We start from the raw sequence: 18,355 nt of genomic DNA, 5'->3' as shown, positions 1-18,355 counted from the left end.
GACTATCCCTTTGGTATGTTCTGCCTCTCTTGTACTAAAAGCTGATCGTTTTGTCTGTGCCATTGAAACATAAGTGTGACTATCCCTTTGGTATGTTCTGCCTCTCTTGTACTAAAAGCTGATCGTTTTGTCTGTTTGCCATTGAAACATAAGTGTGACTATCCCTTTGGTATGTTCTGCCTCTCTTGTACTAAAAGCTGATCGTTTTGTCTGTTTGCCATTGAAACATAAGTATGACTATCCCTTTGGTATGTTCTGCCTCTCTTGTACTAAAAGCTGATCGTTTTGTCTGTTTGCCATTGAAACATAAGTATGACTATCCCTTTGGTATGTTCTGCCTCTCTTGTACTAAAAGCTGATCGTTTTGTCTGTTTGCCATTGAAACATAAGTATGACTATCCCTTTGGTATGTTCTGCCTCTCTTGTACTAAAAGCTGATCGTTTTGTCTGTTTGCCATTGAAACATAAGTGTGACTATCCCTTTGGTATGTTCTGCCTCTCTTGTACTAAAAGCTGATCGTTTTGTCTGTTTGCCATTGAAACATAAGTGTGACTATCCCTTTGGTATGTTCTGCCTCTCTTGTACTAAAAGCTGATCGTTTTGTCTGTTTGCCATTGAAACATAAGTATGACTATCCCTTTGGTATGTTCTGCCTCTCTTGTACTAAAAGCTGATCGTTTTGTCTGTTTGCCATTGAAACATAAGTATGACTATCCCTTTGGTATGTTCTGCCTCTCTTGTACTAAAAGCTGATCGTTTTGTCTGTTTGTCATTGAAACATAAGTGTGACTATCCCTTTGGTATGTTCTGCCTCTCTTGTACTAAAAGCTGATTGTTTTGTCTGTTTGCCATTGAAACATAAGTGTGACTATCCCTTTGGTATGTTCTGCCTCTCTTGTACTAAAAGCTGATCGTTTTGTCTGTTTGCCATTGAAACATAAGTATGACTATCCCTTTGGTATGTTCTGCCTCTCTTGTACTAAAAGCTGATCGTTTTGTCTGTTTGTCATTGAAACATAAGTGTGACTATCCCTTTGGTATGTTCTGCCTCTCTTGAACCAAAAGAAGACTCAAAGCTCCAAACCTGCCGATATGACAGTCTGTATCGAAGCATTATAATTACACCAAACCTGCTGATATGACAGTCGGTATTGAAGCATTATAATTACACCATTGTTTTCTGATGCTTTTTAGTTCTATTCAATGAATACATGATCGGTTATTTGACATTTGCATAATTAAATTTCAATACGACTTATCACTTTATCAGTCAGATCTGGTGAAAAGTGACGACAAACTTTTATTTAGAAAGTGTGATAATTTGACGTCTGTGGGAATAGTTTTCTATCCATGTTTGATTTTATTGACATGTTGACATAAGGAAAGCATGTTCGACATTAAGACTGGGAAAATTAAATGTGAGAGTTGACATTCAGACTGAGAGAATTAGACGTGAAAGTTAAATGTCAACATAGTAGTAACAATACGTTAGAGTATAGCAAGTACTGGTTAATGACAAGGTTCTGAGAAACTAGATTTGTAATTTACTCTCCAAATATTACATAACATGTACACCCACGAAAATACTGAATTATGGGTGAAATGTTAGATATGTTCAGTTCTATTTTTTCATTATTTTTTGTTGCATTAATATAAAGTACAGCATTTCACTTTAAAAGAGTCCCTGCTTTCTGATAACAGTGTTCTTTGTAAAAGGCTATTTGCTGAAGAGAGGCAAAGATCAACACAAATCTGTATGTGTATTCAATATAAATCTAAGAGCTATGCTATGGATTCAAATATAAGACAACTCTCCACAAGAGACCAAATGACACAGAAAGTAACAACTATATATAGGTCACTTTAAAGCCTTCAACAATTAGCAAAACCCATACTTCATTGTCAGCTTTAAAAGGCCTTATTTCTGATGGATATAAATCATGATTTCACTTTATTTGTTATAATTATTACATTTCAGACCTGTAGACTCACCTTCATCTATACAGAAGGCTTGGGAATCACTTCTACATGAGACAGAAATGGATGCTCAGGTAATATTGGGATTTTTTATGCCCCACCTACGATAGTAGAGGGGCATTATGTTTTCTGGTCTGTGCCTCCGTTCGTTCGTCCGTCCGTCTGTGTGTCCGTCTGTGCGTCCGTCTGTGTTTCCGTTCGCCTCAGGTTAAAGTTTTTGGTCAAGGTAGTTTTTGAAGAAATTGAAGTTCAATCAATTTGAAACTTAGTACACATGTTCCCCATGATATGATCTTTCTAATTTTAATGCCAAAATATAGTTTTGACCCCAATTTCATGGTCCACTGAACAAAGAAAATGATAGTGAGAAGTTCAGGTTAAAGTTTTTGGTCAAGGTAGTTTTTGATGAAGTTAAAGTTACATCAACTTGAAACTTAGTACACATGTTCCCTATGATATGATCTTTCTAATTTTAATTCCAAATTTAAGTTTTGACCCCAATTTCACGGTCCACTGAACATAGAAAATGATTGTGCGAGTGGGGCATTTGTGTACTATGGACACATTATTGTTTATTATACTAATATATGATTGCCATCTCTCCACCAGAGACCAAATGATGTAGAAGTTAGCAACTATAGCTATCACTTTACAGCCTTCAACAATGAGTAAAACAAATACTCTAAAAGTAAGCTATAGAAGGCAATGACAAATGTAAAACAAAGCAATGAATTACAGGCTCCTGACTTGTGACAGACACATACAGAATGTGACAGGTTAAACATGTTATAGAGCCCCCCCCCCCCTTCCCCAACCCTCCCACTATAGACCTGTACATTGGTGCAACAGAAGAACAAACTGTACAAAATAATAACAACAACAATGTGTCCCAAGAACATGCGGATGCCCAATCTGCACTATCATTTTCTATGTTCAGTGGACCGTGAAAATGGGATAAAAACTCTAAATTTGGCATTAAAATTAGAAAGATCATATCATAGGGAACATGTTTACTAAGTTTCAAGTTGATTGGACTTCACTTCATTAAAAACTACCTCGACCAAAAACTCGACAAATGGACTAATGAACGAAAGAACGAACAGACAGAAATTTAAACAGACTCACAGACCAGAAAACATAATGCCCATAAATGGGGCATAGAAACAGCAAAAATTGAGACAACTACTCAATTACGGGCTCCTGACTTGGAACAGATATAAGAAGATGAAGTATGAGTGCCAATGAGACAACTACTGGTATCCGTCCAAGTCACAATTTATAAAAGCAAACCAATATAAGTCAAAGTATGGTCTTCAACATGGAGCCTTGGCTCACACCAAACAGCAAGCTATGAAAGGCCCCCAAAATAACTAGTGTAAAACCATTCAAACGGGAAAACCAACGGTCTAATTTATATAAAAAACGAGAAACGAAAACACTTATGAACAACATCAACAAACAATAACTTTTGAACATCAGATGTAGAATGTGTTGGAGTTAAACATGTCCTAAGTTAAATAGGCCTCACTTCATCAGTAGAATAGATAAAAGAAATATGTCAAAGAGACAACAAACTGGCCAAAGAGCTGAAATTAGTCCTAGGCCATCAATTGGTCTTCATCACAGCCAGAAAATTCCACACATTTGGGTGGCGTCAGCTGGTCCTTTAACAATAATGTAAGCAAAAATAATGTTAGGCAAACAAATTTGTTTATCACTTTGAAATAAGAATCAGATCATATGATGATATGTACTATCTTAGAAAACTGTTTTTATGTACATTTGAGTAGTATTTCAGAAATGTCTAAACCCCGCCCATAACAAAATATAAAAAAAAAATTAAGGAAAAATGCACCACCATCATAAAAAAAAGTACTCCTCACAATTTTATCTTCACATATAACTATATGTCAGGTAACCCATAGAGTATTCACAAATAACAATGGAGATAAAATGTTATCTTCGCTATGATGTAATTTTGTTTTCTACCTGGATAGCTGTCAAATAGAGTGTGACATTCAAAGTTATCTGTTTCATCTTATAAAAAATATATTGTATAACATGTAACAGCTCATATAGTCCCAGATGGGTTGATGTGTATTAATGTTTAATTCTGATTTCTGTAAAACAATTGTCCATACAGACAGGCATGTCACAATGGAATTAAAATTTGTGTTGAATTTTTGGCAATGGCAGACAGAGAAGAAATGTCTAAGGAAGAATAGAATGTATTTGTTTTAATTCCTAGCTTTGATGATTCTTAATAGTTATTTAGTAAATGTAGTAGCTCAATGTTGAAGAATTATCTATTTTTTAACCTGTCTTTTTATAGGCACACCTGGATGCTACAAGCCTCAATGTGAAAAAAGACCTAACTTTTAACCTCTCTTTCTATAGGCACACCTGGATGCTGCAAGCCTCAATGTAAAGAAAGACCTAACTTTTAACCTCTCTTTCTACAGGAGCATATGGATGATGCAAGCCTCAATGTGAAGAAAGACCTAACTTTTAACCTCTCTTTCTATCGGAGCATATGGATGATGCAAGCCTCAATGTGAAGAAAGATCTAACTTTTAACTTCTCTTTCTATAGGCACACCTGGATGCTACAAGCCTCAATGTGAAGTAAGACCTAACTTTTAACCTGTCTTTCTATAGGCACACCTGGATGCTTCAAGTCTCAATGTGAAGAAAGACCTAACTTTTAACCTCTCTTTCTATAGGCACACCTGGATGCTACAAGCCTCAATGTGAAGAAAGATCTAACTTTTAACCTCTCTTTCTATAGGCACACCTGGATGCTACAAGCCTCAATGTGAAGAAAGACCTAACTTTTAACTTCTCTTTCTATAGGCACACCTGGATGCTTCAAGCCTCAATGGGAAGAAAGACCCAACTTTTAACCTCTCTTTCTATAGGCACACCTGGATGCTACAAGCCTCAATGTGAAGGAGGATCTAACTTTTAATTTCTCTTTCTATAGGCACACCTGGATGCTACAAGCCTCAATGTGAAGTAAGACCTAACTTTTAACCTGTCTTTCTATAGGCACACCTGGATGCTTCAAGTCTCAATGTGAAGAAAGACCTAACTTTTAACCTCTCTTTCTATAGGCACACCTGGATGCTACAATCCTCAATGTGAAGAAAGACCTAACTTTTAACCTCTCTTTCTATAGGCACGCCTGGATGCTGCAAGCCTCAATGTGAAGAAAGATCTAACTTTTAACCTCTCTTTCTATAGGCACACCTGGATGCTACAAGCCTCAATGTGAAGAAAGACCTAACTTTTAACCTCTCTTTTTGTAGGCACACCTGGATGCTCCAAGCCTCAATGTGAAGAAAGATCTAACTTTTAACCTCTCTTTCTGTAGGCACACCTGGATGCTCCAAGCCTCAATGTGAAGAAAGACCTAACTTTTAACCTCTCTTTCTATAGGCACACCTGGATGCTACAAGCCTCAATGTGAAGAAAGACCTAACTTTTAACCTCTCTTTCTATAGGCACACCTGCATGCTTCAAGCCTCAATGTGAAGAAAGATCTAACTTTTAACCTCTCTTTCTATAGGCACACCTGGATGCTTCAAGCCTCAGTGTGAAGAAAGACCTAACTTTTAACCTGTCTTTCTATAGGCACACCTGGATGCTACAAGCCTCAATGTGAAGAAAGATCTAACTTTTAACCTCTCTTTCTATAGGCACACCTGGATGCTACAAGCCTCAATGTGAAGAAAGACCTAACTTTTAACCTCTCTTTCTATAGGCACACCTGGATGCTGCAAGCCTCAATGTGAAGAAAGACCTAACTTTTAACCTCTCTTTCTATAGGCACACCTGGATGCTGCAAGCCTCAATGTGAAGAAAGACCTAACTTTTAAGCTCTCTTTCTATAGGCACACCTGGATGCTGCAAGCCTCAATGTGAAGAAAGATCTAACTTTTAACCTCTCTTTCTATAGTCACACCTGGATGCTTCAAGCCTCAATGTGAAGAAAGACCTAACTTTTAACCTCTCTTTCTATAGGCACACCTGGATGCTTCAAGCCTCAATGTGAAGATAGACCTAACTTTTAACCTCTCTTTCTATAGGCACACCTGGATGCTTCAAGCCTCAATGTGAAGAAAGACCTAACTTTTAACCTGTCTTTCTATAGGCACACCTGGATGCTTCAAGCCTCAATGTGAAGTAAGACCTAACTTTTAACCTGTCTTTCTATAGGCACACCTGGATGCTGCAAGCCTCAATGTGAAGAAAGACCTAACTTTTAACCTCTCTTTCTATAGGCACACCTGGATGCTACAAGCCTCAATGTGAAGTAAGACCTAACTTTTAACCTCTCTTTCTATAGGCACACCTAAATGCTTCAAGCCTCAATGTGAAGAAAGACCTAACTTTTAACCCCTCTTTCTATAGTCACACCTGGATGCTGCAAGCCTCAATGTGAAGAAAGACCTAACTTTTAACCTCTCTTTCTATAGGCACACCTGGATGCTGCAAGCCTCAATGTGAAGAAAGACCTAACTTTAAACATCTCTTTCTATAGGCACACCTGGATGCTGCAAGCCTCAATGTGAAGAAAGACCTAACTTTTAACCTGTCTTTCTATAGGCACACCTGGATGCTTCAAGCCTCAATGTGAAGTAAGATCTAACTTTAAACCTCTCTTTCTATAGGAACACCTGGATGCTACAAGCCTCAATGTGAAGAAAGACCTAACTTTTAACCTCTCTTTCTATAGGCACACCTGGATGCTTCAAGCCTCAGTGTGAAGAAAGACCTAACTTTTAACCCCTCTTTCTATAGGCACACCTGGATGCTACAAGCCTCAATGTGAAGAAAGATCTAATGTTTAACCTGTCTTTCTATAGGCACACCTGGATGCTACAAGCCTCAATGTGAAGAAAGACCTAACTTTTAACCTCTCTTTCTATAGGCACACCTGGATGCTTCAAGCCTCAATGTGAAGAAAGACCTAACTTTTAACCTCTCTTTCTGTAGGCACACCTGGATGCTGCAAGCCTCAATGTGAAGAAAGACCTAACTTTTAACCTCTCTTTCTATAGGCACACCTGGATGCTACAAGCCTCAATGTGAAGAAAGACCTAACTTTTAACCTCTCTTTCTATAGGCACACCTGGATGCTACAAGCCTCAATGTGAAGAAAGACCTAACTTTTAACCTCTCTTTCTATAGGCACACCTGGATGCTACAAGCCTCAATGTGAAGAAAGACCTAACTTTTAACTTCTCTTTCTATAGGCACACCTGGATGCTTCAAGCCTCAATGGGAAGAAAGACCCAACTTTTAACCTCTCTTTCTATAGGCACACCTGGATGCTGCAAGCCTCAATGTGAAGAAAGACCTAACTTTTAACCTCTCTTTCTATAGGCACACCTGGATGCTTCAAGCCTCAATGTGAAGAAAGACCTAACTTTTAACCTCTCTTTCTGTAGGCACACCTTGATGCTACAAGCCTCAATGTGAAGAAAGACCTAACTTTTAACCTCTCTTTCTATAGGCACACCTGGATGCTACAATCCTCAATGTGAAGAAAGACCTAACTTTTAACCTCTCTTTCTATAGGCACACCTAAATGCTTCAAGCCTCAATGTGAAGAAAGACCTAACTTTTAACATCTCTTTCCATAGGCACACCTGGATGCTGCAGGCCTCAATGTGAAGAAAGACCTAACTTTTAACCTCTCTTTCTGTAGGCACACCTGGATGCTACAAGCCTCAATGTGAAGTAAGACTTAACTTTTAACCTCTCTTTCTATAGGCACACCTGGATGCTACAAGCCTCAATGTGAAGAAAGATCTAACTTTTAACCTCTCTTTCTGTAGGCACACCTGGATGCTCCAAGCCTCAATGTGAAGAAAGACCTAACTTTTAACCTCTCTTTCTATAGGCACACCTGGATGCTACAAGCCTCAATGTGAAGAAAGACCTAACTTTTAACCTCTCTTTCTATTGGCACACCTGCATGCTTCAAGCCTCAATGTGAAGAAAGATCTAACTTTTAACCTCTCTTTCTATAGGCACACCTGGATGCTTCAAGCCTCAGTGTGAAGAAAGACCTAACTTTTAAGCTCTCTTTCTATAGGCACACCTGGATGCTACAAGCCTCAATGTGAAGAAAGATCTAACTTTTAACCTCTCTTTCTATAGGCACACCTGGATGCTACAAGCCTCAATGTGAAGAAAGACCTAACTTTTAACCTCTCTTTCTATAGGCACACCTGGATGCTGCAAGCCTCATTGTGAAGAAAGACCTAACTTTTAACCTCTCTTTCTATAGGCACACCTGGATGCTGCAAGCCTCAATGTGAAGAAAGACCTAACTTTTAAGCTCTCTTTCTATAGGCACACCTGGATGCTGCAAGCCTCAATGTGAAGAAAGATCTAACTTTTAACCTCTCTTTCTATAGGCACACCTGGATGCTTCAAGCCTCAATGTGAAGAAAGACCTAACTTTTAACCTCTCTTTCTATAGGCACACCTGGATGCTTCAAGCCTCAATGTGAAGAAAGACCTAACTTTTAACCTGTCTTTCTATAGGCACACCTGGATGCTTCAAGCCTCAATGTGAAGTAAGACCTAACTTTTAACCTGTCTTTCTATAGGCACACCTGGATGCTGCAAGCCTCAATGTGAAGAAAGACCTAACTTTTAACCTCTATTTCTATAGGCACATCTGGATGCTACAAGCCTCAATGTGAAGTAAGACCTAACTTTTAACCTCTCTTTCTATAGGCACACCTAAATGCTTCAAGCCTCAATGTGAAGAAAGACCTAACTTTTAACCCCTCTTTCTATAGTCACACCTGGATGCTGCAAGCCTCAATGTGAAGAAAGACCTAACTTTTAACCTCTCTTTCTATAGGCACACCTGGATGCTGCAAGCCTCAATGTGAAGAAAGACCTAACTTTTAACCTGTCTTTCTATAGGCACACCTGGATGCTTCAAGCCTCAATGTGAAGTAAGATCTAACTTTAAACCTCTCTTTCTATAGGCACACCTGGATGCTACAAGCCTCAATGTGAAGAAAGACCTAACTTTTAACCTCTCTTTCTATAGGCACACCTGGATGCTTCAAGCCTCAGTGTGAAGAAAGACCTAACTTTTAACCCCTCTTTCTATAGGCACACCTGGATGCTACAAGCCTCAATGTGAAGAAAGATCTAACGTTTAACCTGTCTTTCTATAGGCACACCTGGATGCTACAAGCCTCAATGTGAAGAAAGACCTAACTTTTAACCTCTCTTTCTATAGGCACACCTGGATGCTTCAAGCCTCAATGTGAAGAAAGACCTAACTTTTAACCTCTCTTTCTGTAGGCACACCTGGATGCTGCAAGCCTCAATGTGAAGAAAGACCTAACTTTTAACCTCTCTTTCTATAGGCACACCTGGATGCTACAATCCTCAATGTGAAGAAAGAGCTAACTTTTAACCTCTCTTTCTATAGGCACACCTGGATGCTACAAGCCTCAATGTGAAGAAAGACCTAACTTTTAACTTCTCTTTCTATAGGCACACCTGGATGCTTCAAGCCTCAATGGGAAGAAAGACCCAACTTTTAACCTCTCTTTCTATAGGCACACCTGGATGCTGCAAGCCTCAATGTGAAGAAAGACCTAACTTTTAACCTCTCTTTCTATAGGCACACCTGGATGCTTCAAGCCTCAATGTGAAGAAAGACCTAACTTTTAACCTCTCTTTCTATAGGCACACCTGGATGCTGCAAGCCTCATTGTGAAGAAAGACCTAACTTTTAACCTCTCTTTCTATAGGCACACCTGGATGCTGCAAGCCTCAATGTGAAGAAAGACCTAACTTTTAAGCTCTCTTTCTATAGGCACACCTGGATGCTGCAAGCCTCAATGTGAAGAAAGATCTAACTTTTAACCTCTCTTTCTATAGGCACACCTGGATGCTTCAAGCCTCAATGTGAAGAAAGACCTAACTTTTAACCTCTCTTTCTATAGGCACACCTGGATGCTTCAAGCCTCAATGTGAAGAAAGACCTAACTTTTAACCTGTCTTTCTATAGGCACACCTGGATGCTTCAAGCCTCAATGTGAAGTAAGACCTAACTTTTAACCTGTCTTTCTATAGGCACACCTGGATGCTGCAAGCCTCAATGTGAAGAAAGACCTAACTTTTAACCTCTCTTTCTATAGGCACACCTGGATGCTACAAGCCTCAGTGTGAAGAAAGACCTAACTTTTAACCTCTCTTTCTATAGTCACACCTGGATGCTGCAAGCCTCAATGTGAAGAAAGACCTAACTTTTAACCTCTCTTTCTATAGGCACACCTGGATGCTGCAAGCCTCAATGTGAAGAAAGACCTAACTTTTAACCTGTCTTTCTATAGGCACACCTGGATGCTTCAAGCCTCAATGTGAAGTAAGATCTAACTTTAAACCTCTCTTTCTATAGGCACACCTGGATGCTACAAGCCTCAATGTGAAGAAAGACCTAACTTTTAACCTCTCTTTCTATAGGCACACCTGGATGCTTCAAGCCTCAGTGTGAAGAAAGACCTAACTTTTAACCCCTCTTTCTATAGGCACACCTGGATGCTACAAGCCTCAATGTGAAGAAAGATCTAACGTTTAACCTGTCTTTCTATAGGCACACCTGGATGCTACAAGCCTCAATGTGAAGAAAGACCTAACTTTTAACCTCTCTTTCTATAGGCACACCTGGATGCTTCAAGCCTCAATGTGAAGAAAGACCTAACTTTTAACCTCTCTTTCTGTAGGCACACCTGGATGCTGCAAGCCTCAATGTGAAGAAAGACCTAACTTTTAACCTCTCTTTCTATAGGCACACCTGGATGCTACAATCCTCAATGTGAAGAAAGACCTAACTTTTAACCTCTCTTTCTATAGGCACACCTGGATGCTACAAGCCTCAATGTGAAGAAAGACCTAACTTTTAACTTCTCTTTCTATAGGCACACCTGGATGCTTCAAGCCTCAATGGGAAGAAAGACCCAACTTTTAACCTCTCTTTCTATAGGCACACCTGGATGCTGCAAGCCTCAATGTGAAGAAAGACCTAACTTTTAACCTCTCTTTCTATAGGCACACCTGGATGCTTCAAGCCTCAATGTGAAGAAAGACCTAACTTTTAACCTCTCTTTCTATAGGCACACCTGGATGCTGCAAGCCTCATTGTGAAGAAAGACCTAACTTTTAACCTCTCTTTCTATAGGCACACCTGGATGCTGCAAGCCTCAATGTGAAGAAAGACCTAACTTTTAACCTCTCTTTCTATAGGCACACCTGGATGCTGCAAGCCTCAATGTGAAGAAAGATCTAACTTTTAACCTCTCTTTCTATAGGCACACCTGGATGCTTCAAGCCTCAATGTGAAGAAAGACCTAACTTTTAACCTCTCTTTCTATAGGCACACCTGGATGCTTCAAGCCTCAATGTGAAGAAAGACCTAACTTTTAACCTGTCTTTCTATAGGCACACCTGGATGCTTCAAGCCTCAATGTGAAGTAAGACCTAACTTTTAACCTGTCTTTCTATAGGCACACCTGGATGCTGCAAGCCTCAATGTGAAGAAAGACCTAACTTTTAACCTCTCTTTCTATAGGCACACCTGGATGCTACAAGCCTCAATGTGAAGTAAGACCTAACTTTTAACCTCTCTTTCTATAGGCACACCTAAATGCTTCAAGCCTCAATGTGAAGAAAGACCTAACTTTTAACCCCTCTTTCTATAGTCACACCTGGATGCTGCAAGCCTCAATGTGAAGAAAGACCTAACTTTTAACCTCTCTTTCTATAGGCACACCTGGATGCTGCAAGCCTCAATGTGAAGAAAGACCTAACTTTTAACCTGTCTTTCTATAGGCACACCTGGATGCTTCAAGCCTCAATGTGAAGTAAGATCTAACTTTAAACCTCTCTTTCTATAGGCACACCTGGATGCTACAAGCCTCAATGTGAAGAAAGACCTAACTTTTAACCTCTCTTTCTATAGGCACACCTGGATGCTTCAAGCCTCAGTGTGAAGAAAGACCTAACTTTTAACCCCTCTTTCTATAGGCACACCTGGATGCTACAAGCCTCAATGTGAAGAAAGATCTAACGTTTAACCTGTCTTTCTATAGGCACACCTGGATGCTACAAGCCTCAATGTGAAGAAAGACCTAACTTTTAACCTCTCTTTCTATAGGCACACCTGGATGCTTCAAGCCTCAATGTGAAGAAAGACCTAACTTTTAACTTCTCTTTCTATAGGCACACCTGGATGCTGCAAGCCTCAATGTGAAGAAAGATCTAACTTTTAACCTCTCTTTCTATAGGCACACCTGGATGCTACAAGCCTCAATGTGAAGAAAGACCTAACTTTTAACTTCTCTTTCTATAGGCACACCTGGATGCTTCAAGCCTCAATGGGAAGAAAGACCCAACTTTTAACCTCTCTTTCTATAGGCACACCTGGATGCTGCAAGCCTCAATGTGAAGAAAGACCTAACTTTTAACCTCTCTTTCTATAGGCACACCTGGATGCTTCAAGCCTCAATGTGAAGAAAGACCTAACTTTTAACCATTCTTTCTGTAGGCACACCTGGATGCTACAAGCCTCAATGTGAAGAAAGACCTAACTTTTAACCTCTCTTTCTATAGGCACACCTGGATGCTACAATCCTCAATGTGAAGAAAGACCTAACTTTTAACCTCTCTTTCTATAGGCACACCTAAATGCTTCAAGCCTCAATGTGAAGAAAGACCTAACTTTTAACCTCTCTTTCCATAGGCACACCTGGATGCTGCAAGCCTCAATGTGAAGAAAGACCTAACTTTTAACCATTCTTTCTGTAGGCACACCTGGATGCTTCAAGCCTCAATGTGAAGTAAGACTTAACTTTTAACCTCTCTTTCTATAGGCACACCTGGATGCTACAAGCCTCAATGTGAAGAAAGACCTAACTTTTAACCTCTCTTTCTATAGGCACACCTGGATGCTTCAAGCCTCAATGTGAAGAAAGACCTAACTTTTAACCTCTCTTTCTGTAGGCACACCTGGATGCTGCAAGTGTAACAAAAAATTTGTTCCGGCGTGACATTTGTTCCGCGGGAACAAATTTCATAGGAAATATGTTCCACCGGAACTTATGTCACAGAAAATATGTTCCAGCACTATAAAATTTGTTCCGGAACTAATTTTTTAACCAAGTGTGAAATAAGTTCCGGAACAAAAATCACAGAACCATGAGTTTTGTTCCAATATTAAAATTTTAAAAAAAAAGTGAAATAAGTTCTTGTGATATTAGTTTTAAACGAAGGTATTTTATAGAAATCAATGAAAATGTTCTGCTCTAACCTATTTCACAGAAAATAAGTTCTGTGCTCGCATGGGGTACATTTGCAATTGAAGGCATGACTGTAGGATGAAGATAAGAAATAAAAGCGATGATAATGTATCTATGTTTTATCGTTTTTGTGGTATTCGACCTCCTTCTTTCCTGATGATTTGTCATGGGTGTTCTAATCATACATGTACTTAGCTATGGTCATTGTACAGTTTTAAAAGAGTGTGTCTTTTCTTTATTTATGTCTTTTAATATAATTGATCTGTCACTTTGTCCTTTTCAAAAAAGTACAAATGTTCATCTTTAATGACTTTAAACTCACTGATGACAAGTGCTCAGTATATAAGATAACTTGTTTAACCAGTGGAACATATTTCACAGACAAGGAACTTATTTCACCAGGTAAGGAACAAATTTCACAAATCCAGAACTTATTTCACCAGGTAAGGATCAAATCTCACAAACATGGAACTTATTTCACTAGGTAAGGAACAAATTTCACCAACCCAGAACTTATTTCACCAAGAAAAGTGTGGAACTTATTTTATAGAGATGGAACAAATTATATAGAAATTGTCTGTGAAAAAAGTTCTCCCAGAACATATTTCCTGTGAAATTAGTTCCACTGGAACTTTTTTCACAGGAACAAATTTTGGCTCACACAAGCCTCAATGTGAAGAAAGACCTAACTTTTAACCTCTCTTTCTATAGGCACACCTGGATGCTACAAGCCTCAATGTGAAGAAAAGACCTAACTTTTAACCTCTCTTTCTATAGGCACACCTGGATGCTACAAGCCTCAATGTGAAGAAAGACCTAACTTTTAACTTCTCTTTCTATAGGCACACCTGGATGCTTCAAGCCTCAATGGGAAGAAAGACCCAACTTTTAACCTCTCTTTCTATAGGCACACCTGGATGCTGCAAGCCTCAATGTGAAGAAAGATCTAACTTTTAACCTCTCTTTCTATAGGCACACCTGGATGCTTCAAGCCTCAATGTGAAGAAAGACCTAACTTTTAACCTCTCTTTCTATAGGTACACCTGGATGCTACAAGCCTCAATGTGAAGAAAGATCTAACTTTTAACCTCTCTTTCTATAGGCACACCTGGATGCTGCAAGCCTCAGTGTGAAGAAAGACCTAACTTTTAACCTCTCTTTCTATAGGCACACCTGGATGCTACAAGCCTCAATGTGAAGAAAGACCTAACTTTTAACCTCTCTTTCTATAGGCACACCTGGATGCTTCAAGCCTCAATGTGAAGAAAGACCCAACTTTTAACCTCTCTTTCTATAGGCACACCTGGATGCTACAAGCCTCAATGTGAAGAAAGACCTAACTTTTAACCTCTCTTTCTATAGGCACACCTGGATGCTTCAAGCCTCGATGTGAAGAAAGACCTAACTTTTAACCTCTCTTTCTATAGGCACACCTGGATGCTGCAAGCCTCAATGTGAAGTAAGATCTAACTTTTAACCTCTCTTTCTGTAGGCACACCTGGATGCTACAAGCCTCAATGTGAAGTAAGACCTAACTTTTAACCTCTCTTTCTATAGGCACATCTGGATGCTGCAAGCCTCAATGTGAAGAAAGACCTAACTTTTAACCTCTCTTTCTATAGGCACACCTGGATGCTACAAGCCTCAGTGTGAAGAAAGACCTAACTTTTAACCTCTCTTTCTATAGGCACACCTGGATGCTGCAAGCCTCAATGTGAAGTAAGACCTAACTTTTAACTTCTCTTTCTATAGGCACACCTGGATGCTACAAGCCTCAATGTGAAGAAAGACCTAACTTTTAACCCCTCTTTCTATAGGCACACCTAGATGCTACAAGCCTCAAGGTGAAGAAAGACCTAACTTTTAACCTCTCTTTCTATAGGCACACCTGGATGCTACAAGCCTCAATGTGAAGAAAGATCTAACTTTTAACCTCTCTTTCTATAGGCACACCTGGATGCTTCAAGCCTCAATGTGAAGAAAGACCTAACTTTTAACCTCTCTTTCTATAGGCACACCTGGATGCTTCAAGCCTCAATGTGAAGAAAGACCTAACTTTTAACCTCTCTTTCTATAGGCACACCTGGATGCTACAAGCCTCAATGTGAAGAAAGATCTTAACTTTTAACCTCTCTTTCTATAGGCACACCTGGATGCTACAAGCCTCAATGTGAAGAAAGATCTAACTTTTAACCTCTCTTTCTGTAGGCACACCTGGATGCTGCAAGTCTACTTATAAATAATGTGTATAAACCTTTGGAAGAAGTGGCCATACACAAACAGAGTCAGGCTCATAAACTGAACAATTTCAGAGACAAGTTTGAAGAAATGTTGCAGAAAGTGGAAAACCAGATTGATAATGTAAGATTTAATTGAGTGTCTTTATGACAGAACTTTATTGAAACTGAGGGTCTAAATTGCATTACCTCAATGGAACATGACAGGGTATTATTGATACATCATTAACAACAATAAAGACTCAAGTACTGATCTGAGAGTACTTGTAGTTACTGACAGCTAATTCAAGATAAACTACATCTAATGACAGAAACATGCATCTTCGACTAAAATATCAATCAGTACACATCCAACATCCAATGGATTTAATTTAAAGACCTCATTGAAATTCTGAAATAAAGCTTTATACCTATTTTTTCTTTCTCAGCTTATTTGAAGTAAATTTAAAAATGTAAAGAGAATGAAACAAAACCTGTGAACTTAATAAAACATCACTAGAAGTATAGCACAAATATTGACACAGATTTTTTACCAAAAACTAACTGCAAAAAATGTAGAACTTTTTTATATGTTAAAATAAATTCATAAATCTGATTGAGTTATTTCCCTTTGTATATATTTCCTATTCTGATATTTTGAGAATTACAATATAATGTTTTTACAGTCTTATCTATTTAGTCCTTTCATCTGTAAATCGACTACAATTTTACATTTATACTGTGTGACAGACAAGAAATATGCATTTATTTTCAATGTTACTTTTAGAGATTATATAAAAACCAATAGATTTATGATTATGTTATATAACCAAATTCTTATTTCTAACAAATATATTCATTTTTAGGCAGAGAAAGACTATATAGTTGCTTATAATCAATATGAAGATTGTCATATAAACAAATCCATGCTGTACAATGCACACAACGAATACATTTTCCAGCTACGGGCTTCCAATAGGAGTATAGACCAATTTCAGATAGCCATTCCACAGGTTTTAGAGGTATTTAGATATATATATAAAATGAGAGAGAGAAAAGGCTATGGGCTTCCAAGAAGTATAGACCCATTTCAGATAGCCATTCCACAGGATTTAGAGGTATTTAGATGTATATTTAAAACGAGAGAGAGAGAGAGAGAAAGCTATGGGCTTCCAAGAAGTACATATGTATAGACCAATTGCAGATAGCCATTCCCCAGGATTTAGAGGTATTGCTATATATATATAAAGTGAGAGAGAGAGAAAAAGCTATGGGCTTCCAATAGAAGTATAGACCAATTGCAGATAGCCAGTCTAAAGGTCCTTGATGTATATAAATAAAAGTGGGGGTATGCGGTTTTTCAGCTTGTTCATTAAAAGTTCTTTAACTATCAAAACCCACGAGTAAAAGAATAACAAACAAAAAATTAGAGAAATAAAAAAACTCAAGCTAGGCCACATTAAAGAGGCAGAATACTAGGGTTATGTTTGATGGTCTAGCAGTTTCAAGGGAAAAGTCCTGTTCTTAAAAGTAAAATCACAAAAATACTGAACTCCGAAGAAAATTCAGTCGGAAAATCCCTAATCACATGGCAAAATCAAATGATGAGACATCTAATTAATGAAGAACATAACTGTAGTGAAGAAAAATCACTTTTGAAATTTAATAATGAATGCAAGGTTCTATTTTTACTGTCCCGTTTAATTTAATGATGAATGCAAGGTTCTATTTTTACTGTCCCGTTTAATTTAATGATGAATGCAAGGTTCTATTTTTACTGTCCCGTTTAATTTAATGATGAATGCAAGGTTCTATTTTTACTGTCCCATTTAATTTAATGATGAATGCAAGGTTCTATTTTTACTGTCCCGTTTAATTTAATGATGAATGCAAGGTTCTATTTTTACTGTCCCGTTTAATTTAATGATAAATGCAAGGTTCTATTTTTACTGTCCCGTTTAATTTAATGATGAATGCAAGGTTCTATGTTTACTGTCCCGTTTAATTTAATGATGAATGCAAGGTTCTATTTTTACTGTCCCGTTTAATTTAATGATGAATGCAAGGTTCTATTTTTACTGTCCCGTATAATTTAATGATGAATGCAAGGTTCTATTTTTACTGTCCCGTTTAATTAAATGATGAATGCAAGGTTCTATTTTTACTGTCCCGTTTAATTTAATGATGAATGCAAGGTTCTATTTTTACTGTCCCGTTTCTATTTTTACTGTCCCGTTTAATTTAATGATGAATGCAAGGTTCTATTTTTACTGTCCCGTTTAATTTAATGATGAATGCAAGGTTCTATTTTTACTGTCCCGTTTAATTTAATGATGAATGCAAGGTTCTATTTTTACTGTCCCATTTAATTTAATGATGAATGCAAGGTTCTATTTTTACTGTCCCGTTTAATTTAATGATGAATGCAAGGTTCTATTTTTACTGTCCCGTTTAATTTAAGTTTAATTTAATAATGAATGCAAGGTTCTATTTTTACTGTCCCGTTTAATTTAATAATGAATGCAAGGTTCTATTTTTACTGTCCGTTTAATTTAATAATGAATGCAAGGTTCTATTTTTACTGTCCGTTTAATTTAATAATGAATGCAAGGTTCTATTTTTACTGCGAAACTTAATACTGTCCCATAAATTAACACATCACAATAATTTCTGAATTTACTAGAGAAGTGAAGTTTTAGTTGCTTAGATATCAAACAATTATGGTAACCTTAATACAAACAGCTTTGTTCATTTATAAATATGAATTATCTCCCATTCTTCACTGTTTAATATTTATGCATGATGCCTTTATGCATTAAGCTA

At 38.0% G+C, this 18,355-nt stretch overlaps 1 protein-coding gene across 2 annotated transcripts in view; it reads left to right on the top strand.

The window, feature by feature from the left end:
- The window catches only part of LOC139529719 (uncharacterized), a 195,308-nt gene that overhangs the window by 73,529 nt on the left and 103,424 nt on the right, over window positions 1-18,355 (top strand). For both annotated transcript variants that reach the window (XM_071325575.1, XM_071325576.1), the window contains 3 exons: window positions 1,980-2,052; window positions 15,525-15,677; window positions 16,399-16,554. In XM_071325575.1, coding sequence (XP_071181676.1) covers window positions 1,980-2,052; window positions 15,525-15,677; window positions 16,399-16,554 — 382 coding nt within the window. The remainder of the gene's footprint in view (window positions 1-1,979; window positions 2,053-15,524; window positions 15,678-16,398; window positions 16,555-18,355) is intronic.

This window comes from Mytilus edulis, chromosome 7 (assembly GCF_963676685.1).
Source record: "Mytilus edulis chromosome 7, xbMytEdul2.2, whole genome shotgun sequence".
In the NCBI taxonomy this organism is placed as follows: domain Eukaryota; kingdom Metazoa; phylum Mollusca; class Bivalvia; order Mytilida; family Mytilidae; genus Mytilus; species Mytilus edulis.
The sequence above is the reverse complement of the archived record's forward strand: the minus strand, read 5'-3'. Positions and strand labels throughout refer to the sequence as shown.